The sequence below is a fragment of the Eschrichtius robustus genome, chromosome 13 (genome assembly GCF_028021215.1).
Source record: "Eschrichtius robustus isolate mEscRob2 chromosome 13, mEscRob2.pri, whole genome shotgun sequence".
Classification (NCBI taxonomy): domain Eukaryota; kingdom Metazoa; phylum Chordata; class Mammalia; order Artiodactyla; family Eschrichtiidae; genus Eschrichtius; species Eschrichtius robustus.
In genome coordinates this window covers 47,432,866-47,443,056 of record NC_090836.1, presented here as the reverse complement: position 1 = coordinate 47,443,056, position 10,191 = coordinate 47,432,866, and the positions used below count along the sequence as shown (strand labels likewise).

At 51.1% G+C, this 10,191-nt stretch overlaps 1 protein-coding gene across 1 annotated transcript; it reads left to right on the top strand.

Annotated features, from left to right (window-relative positions):
* The first annotated feature begins 1,888 nt into the window (after positions 1-1,888).
* On the top strand, positions 1,889-5,773 carry TAC3 (tachykinin precursor 3). The gene is made up of 5 exons (XM_068561392.1): positions 1,889-2,002; positions 4,419-4,527; positions 4,720-4,749; positions 5,243-5,296; positions 5,700-5,773. The coding sequence occupies exons 1-5, from the start codon at positions 1,889-1,891 to the stop codon at positions 5,771-5,773; spliced, it is 381 nt and encodes a 126-aa protein (XP_068417493.1).
* The last annotated feature ends 4,418 nt before the right edge of the window (positions 5,774-10,191 follow it).

Below are 10,191 nucleotides of genomic sequence, written 5' to 3'. Positions count from 1 at the left end.
CGAAGCGTCTTGCAAATGTTCAAATTCTGCACCCATTATAAACGCTAAGAGTGATGATTGCTCTGGAGCCGGCTTTCACTTTCCCTCCCCTCGTCTACAGCAGTATGTTTTTCTCTCTGGGTCTTTTCTCTCTGGATCTGGGTCAGATCCTGACTCTGCCTCTCCCCTGGGATTCTCTTACCTTGGGTGGGAAGTGAGCAGAATAAGGCCCCTCGACTGTGGGACGTGAACCAGAGGCTTGAAAGTTCAGGGGAGAAGATGCCTAAGCTGTAGGGAGACAGATTAGAGTGGGAAAAAATGCAACTGTGAGGAGAAAAACAAGCAGTTAAGAGATCAGTGCTGGAGTGGGGGTGAGGGTAGGGGAACAACTCAGCCGTGGTGCTCTGTCCCTCCTTTCAGAGATGACAGCAGGAAGGATAGAAGTCAGAACCCTGGAAGGATGCAACTACGTCAGGCTGATGCAGGGGTCAAGAGTGGGGTGGGAGGCCATGGGGAGAGGCGCCGGCACTGGGGAGGTGGAGGGGGGCAGACCCTGGAGTTTTCTGCATTCACTAGTGGGGAGAAGTACTGAGCCTACTGGTCTGAGGACCAACGCGATGGGTCACCTCCAGCTGGGAGGAGGACAGAGGGAGAACTGAGGACTGGAGGGTGTGCCAGACTCACCTCTCAATCGTCAGGGACCTGAGCCTGCTCATCCTGGTGGTGGAAGGGCCAGAGCAGCACCTGGCGGAAATTGTTTCGGCCAGGCAGTTGAGGCTGGAAGTTTAAAGGGCAAAGAGCTGGTGGGTGGACAAGGAGCAGAAAGAGCCCAGGGACCGCACCTATTGAGTTGGTTCCGGCATGGAAATTTTGTGACAAACCGTACGCAATATCATCCCTTAGCATGCACAGCTCAGGGGCTATTGGACTGTGGGCTGCTGGATAACCCCCGCTCACCGCTGGGTTTGTGGTGTGTGTGTGTGTGTGTGTGTGTGTGTGTGTGTGTGTGTGTGTGTGTGTGTGTGTGTGTGTGTGTGTGTGTGTGTGTGTGTGTGTGGCTGCAGCCTATATCCCTCTTCCCCCCACCAGCCTCCCCCTCCCCTCCAGCCACCCTGGGATTGGTGATTCTCAGCCCCTCCCCCGGCTCCCCCAGACCGTCCCAGAGCCTTTATCTGGGAGCTGGGCCGGAGCTCCTGCCACATTCCCCAAGCCCCTCCACTCCCCATTTCTCTCTTCACGGCAGCACCAGCAGCGTGTGTGGGGAGCAGACAGTGCTCCCGGCCAGCTCCCTGATCCTGCCAGAGCATCTGCCCCAGGCTCAGAGCCGCTCCACAGGTAGGCACAAGCGGCAGAATGTTGGATGGACGGGAGCTGGCAGCAAAGGACAGGGGCAGAGTCAGGAGGGAATAAAGGTGGCAGCCTTTGATCGGGGAGCAGGATACTGGGAAGGTGGGCAGAAGGAATCAATGGGGGTTGATGTAGTAATGTTTGGAGCCTGTGGGTACAGACTGATTCTTCCTATATTAGAAAGTTTTTGCCCAAGTCTTGGGGTACCTAGGGCTGGAAAATAGCATCCAGGATCCCTCCTCAAGCCGACTAAGGAAATAGACCCGTGCACGTCCTATAAATCTATTATCTTCCCTGGGAGGCTAGAGTCCCCCACATTATCGCGCCATTGCTCATTGCCAGGTGCATATCCTGGGGAAATATGTGATGGGGGAGCAGGGAAACTAAGCGCCTCCCAGCTCAGAGACTCTCCCAGACTAAGGCTTGGGCGGGAGAGTTGGGGGCTGGGGAAGCAGGGTCAAGCCAGGCTGCTAGTCGTGAGTGTCTCCCATGTCTGCACCTGTGTTGTGTCCTCCTCCTCCTTGCCTTCCCCCTGTCCTGTCTCTCCGCGCTCCTAGGCATCATGAGGAGTGTCCCGCTGTTTGCAGTTATCCTGGCCCTCAGCTTGGCTCGGAGTTTTGGGGCGGTCTGTGAGGAGTCACAGGAACAGGGGGTGCCTGGTGGGAGCCACAGCAAGGTAAGGCACCCCCTCTGGCTCACCCAGCCCGGCAGAGTACAGGGCAGCATCATAGGCTGCACTCTGCCTGTCCCACCATGGTAGGGAGGAAGGTGGGACGGGCGGGTTGGGAGTCACCCGTCAGAGGGTTTGACAGCTCGGCCTCTCCAGTGACCTCATGTTCTCCCAGTATGTCTGTCCGTGTCTCTGTCCCTCTGCGTGTCTTTGACACCTTGTACATAAAATGTGCGGCACTAATATGTTGTTTGGTTGGTTGACTGTCTGGTGACCTGGTGATTGGATGGTACTGCGAGGGTAGGATAGGGTGGTCTCAGGTTCCCTATGGTCCAGCTCAGGTTCTGGCCCTTTGCAGGGGGGGCAGATCCTCCCCACTTCCTGGATGGTATGAAACACAGTCAGAACTTCTCTCCCCAATAGTCGTTTGTGTGCTCTTTTACCTATCAGCTATATGTATTATTTTATTTCAAAACTCAAATAAATGCCCTTATCCCCTGCTCATCCACCCCCAATAACCTCAGGTGCTCCTAACATCCCAACCCTTTCTTCCCTCCTCTCCCATGTCCCCCTCTAGCCTCTGCTTAGTCAGGATAGGAAAAAACCCACAAAACAGGTTGGGCCCCAATTTCCAAAGTTCATCTAAGAAAAAGAGTAGGAGTTGTCAGGGTAGGGGTACTGGGGGAGAGCAGGGAGGAAGTCTTCTCAAGGTTTTGAAAAGACAGCAGTTACATTGGTATGAATGCTTTTAAGATGATTACAGGTGGAACTTACTACAAATTCAGTGTGTGAAGTCTAACTGCCTCTCCAGCTCAGATCTGTTTAGCATCTCATTACAGGAGGTGCGCAGAGTATTTGAACAATTTGGGGAAGTGGCTGCGTGGGAAGTTGTGGGCTCTGCAAAGAGAGAGATCACCAGCCTTCATCCAGCTGGTGAGGTGTCCCAAGGCATGATAGGTTGGCATCCTTGCAGTAGTTGCACCAGCTCCAAAAGACCAGAACCAGTTCAAAAAACACACAGCGAGTGCCAGATATGGGCTGGACACTGTGGAGCCCAAAGTTCCAGCTGGAGACACTCAGAATATCTGGGTCTATTCCTCTGAGACAAACTTGCTTTGAGACCTTGCCCCTCTTGGTCAATAAAATAGAGATTGCCATCCTGCCCCTTCTTCCTGCAGGTCCGAGAGGATGAGGGAAATTGGGACGGAACGGGAGTAGGATGTATGTGTGCCTGGGCAGCCAGGTTGGCACGTGTGTGGGTGCATCCTGGGTAAATGCCCATCTGCGTGTGCTCAGCCGCCCAAGGACCCCTAGGCTCTGGAGAGAGAGGCACCGCTGAGATTCAAGGTGAAAATCTCCAAACATGATCAATTGTCATTATCTCTCTGCAGCCGCAATAAACTGGGTGTGTGATGTGTGCCCACCAACCATCCTGCTATGCCCAAGTTGCTAAAAAAGAAACCACCAAGATGAGAAAGAACCCCTGTTTGGCAGCAGGTCTAGAATGGGGTTCATCTGTGGAGGGGAAGAAGAGGCTTCATTCTGAGCATGCTGCCTTCGTGAAATTCTAAATCCAGGGGAGAGAGGGGAGAGGGAGAGAAAACCAGAGGTAGAAACCTGATGGAGAAGAAAAGAGAGGGCGAGGTGGTGGGAAACGCAGAGAGAGGAACATCCACGGACACAGTGCAGAGTGGGGGCAATTTCAGGATTGCTGGTGGCCCTGGCTGCCTACCCCCACCTGTCCCCAGGACCGAGTCCTGTCTGTGACTCAATCATGGAGCACAGACCAGAAGACACTAGCTCTGTCTGATGAGCCTTTCTTGGGAGTGCGGGAATTCCTGGCTCATTCACTTAGTGGGGCAACCACATCGTTGGTCAAACCGGTTCCGGGTGTGCCAGGGAGAAAAGAACCAATGGCCCTTCTCACTGAGAGGTGGCAGGAGCTGGGAGGGGGCCCCAAGGGTCAGTCCCCTTTGAGCTTGGGATATAGCATGACCAACTGTCCCAGCTTTCCTGGGACTGTCCCAGCTTGAACACTGAAAGCCCCACATACCTGGGCAAACCGGGACAGTTGGTCGGCCTACAGGGATGCCCGATGTGTTCCCTTTACATGTACTTCCCAAACCTTGCTGTGCCTATGAATCACCTGGGGGCCTGGTTAAGATGCAGATTCTGTCTCAGTAGGTCTGGCGTAGGACCAAGATTATGTATTTTTAACAAGCTCCCAGCGGCAATGCTGCTGGTCCATGGACCACACTTTGAGAGCCTACTTCTCTTCTAGTGTAAACCAGAGGAAATCCTGAAAGAAATAGGACGTTAAGTTCAGCTGTGATGAGCTCAAGAAGAGGCCATTTCTTGTGGGGAAAGAGTGAGTGGATTGGGTGTGAGCCTCCTCCTCAGCCCTCTTTGTTTCTCTCCCCAGAAGGACTCGAATCTCTACCAGCTGCCCCCCTCGTTGCTCCGGAGACTCTATGACAGCCGCTCAGTCTCCCTGGATGGATTGCTCAAAATGCTGAGCAAGGCTAGCGTGGGTAGGAAGCAGCCCCGGGCAGAGGGGCGTGTGGGGCAGGATTCTGAAGATTAAATAGGCCTGGGAGACCCCTTCGAGTGGGAAGGAGACTGGAGATGGCTTAGTGAATTATTGAGGGCTGTGATCTGAACCCCCTCTAATCATCACTTTGCAGATTCCTTTCCCCAGTTACATGCCTGTTCTTGCTTCACAGGTCCTAAGGAGTCGTCACTTCCCCAGAAACGTGAGTAGCCTCTTCTCCCTCCCGATCTCTGCTGACCACTTGCCTAGAGCTCCATGGGCACAGGGCCCAGTGACTATTTCGGCTGGCCCCGGCTCAGCTGGCGCAAACAACATGCCAGCTGCAACTGCTCAGCCAGCCTTTCCTGAATGTGAGAGGCCGCTGAGAGCCAGAGGAAGCAGGTGTGCGGGGCACGGTGGAGTCTCCCTCCACTGGTAGGTTAGTGGGAACCAAGAGGATCTCTTGGTGGCTCTGAAGATTCTAAGCCAGGCACCTGCTGAGTGGGAGAATTTTAGAGAGTTCCCGAAATGCGGGGGAGGGAGAGGTAGACAGAGAGGGTGGGCTTAGGGGACAGCCTGCTAACTGCGGGGAGTAAGCTGTGGTGAGACACTGAAACAGAGACCAGAAACCCAACCTCAGAAGTCTTGACACATGTCTGGGGAAATGTATCAGCCCCTCACTATCACTGCTGAAAATGTTGGCCCTGTTTCTGCAGGTGACATGCATGACTTCTTTGTGGGTCTCATGGGCAAGAGGAACATCCAGCCAGGTAGGAACATGTGGAGGTCGGTGGAAGGGCTAGGGTGCTGGCAAAGATGTAGCAGAAGTCAGCTGCTTCATATTTGTCACCAGAGGGAAAGACAGGACTTTTCTTAGCTACAGTGAGGGTTCCTCCGCCCCTTCTACCCAATCGGCTTGGATCCACAGTCCAGCCCTCCCCAGGAGCACAGGACGGAAACCTTTATAAGATAGTCCTGCTGCAGCTGGGAGGGGGTCAGGCAAGCTCTGCTTCTCCCCCACCCCCCCGCCCCCATCTCCCAAACAGAGCATCCCTCTACTTCCCAACTCTGTCTTCCAAAGCTGTCCTGCATAGCCAGCCCTTTGCTATTGGGTCAGGGTGAAGGTCATATGCAGAAAAATCCCTCCTAACTACACTGTTTACTTCACCCCAGACACTCCTATTGATATGAACCAAGAGAACGTCCCCAGCTTTGGCACCTTCAAGTATCCCTCGAACGTGGAATGAGGTAAGGACTTAGGGAGAGGAGAGGGGACTGTGTATGTGTATGTGGGGGGGGGGGTAGGTTGCCAGAGGAGCATTGGAGCATTTCCTCTGATGCTGTGTATTAATGCTCATAATTAATGGCCTAAATACACTACCAGTGCCTGACACTTAGAAGTGTGTGCTTGCCTGTGATCACACACACACACAGACACACACACGCCCTGTTTCTCATCTCTTTCCAGTCTCATGGACCCCCGCTTACGACTGAGTGGTAGGAAATGGCAAGGGAGGGGTTTCCCCTGGGGTTTCTTTGATGAGCAACTTCTCTTGTTTGGACTCCATTCTTGTGATTTGTGCAAAAGGTGGAGAGATCATCATCTGATAATTACAGGTACCACATCTATTCACAGGTGAAGCATTTTGCTTCCCAGGCAGGCTGAAACCATTCAGACCATTCAGAATCTCGGGTTACCGGGTCCACTATATAGTTATTTGCAAGGGTGATTTAGGAAGAAATGCAACAAACTCTGAAATCTAATGGGGAGTAGCTGGAAACTATATCTTAATCGCTCTGGGCAGTGGAATGAATATGAGCATGGCCTGAGTTTGAATCCTGGATCTGCCACTCACTAGCTGTGTCCCTTGGCCAGGTTACAAAACCCTTCTGTGCCTCAATTTCCTCATCTGAACAACAGGGGTCATAGTATTATCTTGCAGGGCTGTGGTTTTGAGTCTAGGTAAAGTGTTCAGAACAGTGCCTGGCACACAGTGCTGTGTGTTGGCTTTACTGTGATTGTTGCAGTCTGGGAGGTGTGGGGAAGGTCCCAGGGTTGCCCCTGGCGGGCTCTGGTCTGTCTGCCTGGAGCTGTCTGGGCTGGACCCTGGGCCCGAGTGGGCTGACAGCTCTTCCACTTGGTATGCAAGTGTGAGTCCCCCAGGGAAGTGTCTTGTCAAAACACGGAACCGTCCGCCTCGACACCATCTTCCCACACACAGCAATAGCAGCTCACTGATGGCTTTCTTTGCACTGGCTTCCACTGAAGGTGTCAGGGGAGGAAAGGAGAGGGATCAGGAAGGCTCAGTCTTCACAGAGACTCCTGCCCCTCTCTCTGCGGCCCTGTTACCCACACTCATTGGTCTCAAGGGAGCCCCAAGGACCAGGAGCAGGCTCTCAATGAAACTGCCTGTGTGTGACTCCCCGGGCCCAGAGACTGGGTCTGGCCCCCCATTCAGTGTAGGGCAAGAGGGTACAAAAAGCCGTAATAACCGTAACTCACTGATTACATGGTACTTACTGTATCATTTTGCTCTCATTAGATTGTTATTTCAGTCCTGCCGACGGCCAGATAATTATACGGGCAGCTATATCTGGATGACATACACTCCCCAACGTTATGCATCGGCCATAAAGATAATTACAGTGCAATTTTGCCATAGTATTTTATACAAATGGCAGAAAGAAGTGCATTGTGGAAATCTACTTTTAATGCTTTCTGGTGAACCTAGGCTCTTTCAGAGGGACCAGGACCATAATTGCAGCCCTCATAATCTCACCACTGATGGTGCATTCTCAACCTGTTAGGTGCTGGGAAGAATACACACTAGGTCCCTGGGGGCTGGCATTTAAAGGAGGTTAGATGAGATGGATCAACACAGATCATTGTGCCATCTTATTCATGTGAAACTGCTGAAAAAGGAAGTGATCCCTGGGCCTGTCCTTCCTCTAGGAGGTTTCTGGAAAGAGGAGGAGGGACTGGGTGAGGCCAGGGGAGCATTAGTGCCAGGGTGCATTGGACAGGGCTGTGTGTATGCCTGGCTCATAGGGATGCCAGGATGCTATGAACTTTGCCAGTACTTCTTTCTGCATGGGCCCCTCAGACCATAGAGTGATAAACATGGCAGCTGGGAAGACGCATGCACCTGTGGCTAGGAGAGTTCAGTCCTCTAGATCAAAGTCTACAGGGATAGCTGAGGGTTAAGACTTCCATTCTCTCTACTTCTCCCTTACAGATGCCCCTCCCTTTCTCTCCTGCCTCCCCAGTGGGTGTTTGGTGGGAGTTTTACAGGACAGAGATGTGATTTCTTCTTTATTTGGTCCTCAGCACTCCACTTCTGGACTCCTGGGCTGCATCGTGAAGACACCTGTCACCCTCTCCCAATCCCCAGGTGCACGCACTCCTATTTCCCTTCCTCTCCCACATCCTTGTAACACTCTTGTGCTTTGACCCCTTCTCCAACCCTCTACCCCACCCGCTGTAGAAACTGCCTAGTGAGCCTCCCCAGTCCCTGCAGGCATTGACTATAGATTGCCCTGGAGTTTCTGTAGCATCCTAAAAATATGATGTCTCTCTCCACACCTCAACAATAAAGGATTTTTACATATTATGACCTAGAGTGATGTATTTGGTTGGTGGGTTGGTGGGTGGGTTTTCCTCTTTCTCGACTCTTGCAGCTACATCACACACACATACACAAATATACATATATGATACACACACAATATATCATATATAAATGGAACTATATTTTGTACACATATCAGTTTCCCCAACAGTGTCTTACTCCTTGCTTCATACAATTAGTATCAGAAGATTTATTTAGTGATTAAAAGAAGAAATGAATTTGGAAGATGGTTTCTAGCACTCAAAGACTTTCACAGACCAGATTTAGATAAAGAAATACAGATATTCTGAATGGCTTGTCTGTATTTCCAGGATGGGCCTGGGAGACATCAGTCCCTGAATCCTACTCAAAGAAGAGAAGTGGGGATCAAGGCTGTGCGAAGATCCAGCCCCAGAGGAGGGTGCATCCAAGCACTGTACTATTTTTCTGTCGCCGAATATTGAACTTGGGTCCTGCAACAGGTCGTGGGGATAAGATGGTGATCCATAAACAGTTTACAGTGTAGCAGGGCTTTAGACAAGCAAACAGCACTTGATCTTGCTAGGGTGGGGCATAGACAGGGAAGTTACTATAGGGGCCGAGAAAGAGGAGAGCAGATCTTTTTAGTGTTAACTGGCCACCTTAGTGGCCAGTTATAAAGGAAAAACATTTATTTCCTACTCTTCTGTAATGCATCTCTTACCAGCCCCTGTAATGCTGGTCTAGTAGTCTGCAGTGTACATAAGGCACTTAAACGAGGTGTGTGTGGGTGTCTTTTATTACTCTGATGTGCTAACTATCACAGCCCACTGATCCCAAGGGGAGTTCTGTACCCTAATGGAATAGCCTGGGAAGTCCTCAGGCTCCATGTCTTAGCCCGGTGCAGGGGACTTGGCCAGGACCCTGAACCACCCTGATACAAAGTCGACACTCAGTTCTCCCAAGGCTGTGTAAAGACAGGGCCATGGAGCCAGAGACCACTTCCTGCAGGTCCTTCACCCCAGTGAAAGTTCTCTCTTCCCAGAACCTGACTGGGGCAACTTTGGACCCACAGCTCTATGGTGCGGGCACTCACCTCAGTATCTCTGGTGTCAGGTTTATTGCTAGAGGTCAAAGAACACCCTCACCCCAAATCCTCAAGCCTTTTTCCAACGCGTTATCTTGTTGGCTTTTCAAAATGATCTACCTAGACGGTTTAAAAGTGGGGTAATTTTGCAGAGTCTGGGGAATTTATTTGGGTCATGAAAGCTTCACGAGGTGGTTCTGTTCTTGCCAAGTAAGAGCATAAGTGTAGAAAGGTTGCTCTCTGGTGGGACTAATGAAAATTGCAGTACTGGGCATTCCAGGCAAAATGAAGACAAACTTTAAATCGGATTTCTGTTTTTGTGCTTGGAGAATGTGTGAAGGAATCCTGGCCTTCCTCTTCCTGTTGTAAACAGGTTGATGCCTAAGGGGACCTGGTCAAAAAGACCTTGGGCTGAATTCCTGGCCCTTCTCCATTTAGCTTTGTGTATGTGTGTTATTGTTATTACATGATGATTTACTTTAAAGACTTCGATATTAACGGTTCTAGACCCAATTCAGTGTGTGTGGAGGGGGAGGTTTCCCACACCAACAAGCAGTGCTCCAATATTATCTACCTGGAGATAGTATCAGATTCCACAGGTTGAGGGCTCAGTCCTACAAGACGTCCCCCACCCCGACCCCTTCAGATGCCAATCTTAAGCCCAGGTTGCTAACTCTCTACAGATTGGAGGTTCCCACAACCCTCTCCTTGAGTTCCATTAATTTGCTAGTGCGGTTCACAGAACTCAGGAAACCCGTTTACTCACTAGATCACCAGTTTATTATAAAAGGATATAACTTAGGAACACCAGATGGAAGAGATGCATAAGGCAAGGCATGGGGAAAGGGTTGTGGAGCTTCCATGCTCTCTCTGAGCATGCCACCCTCCTCTCCTTGAATCTCTACATTTTCACCAACCTGGAAGCTCTCCAAACCCAGTTCTTTTAGGATTTTATGGAAGCTTTATTACATAGGTATGATTGATTAAACCA

Coding starts and splice junctions, on each gene's coding strand:
- TAC3 (XM_068561392.1), top strand. CDS start 1,889: ATGAGGAGTGTCCCGCTGTTTGCAGTTATCCTGGCCCTCAGCTTGGCT. Junction 4,528..4,719: donor GCTGAGCAAGGCTAGCGTGG/GTAGGAAGCAGC, acceptor CTTGCTTCACAG/GTCCTAAGGAGTCGTCACTT. Junction 4,750..5,242: donor GTCGTCACTTCCCCAGAAAC/GTGAGTAGCCTC, acceptor CTGTTTCTGCAG/GTGACATGCATGACTTCTTT.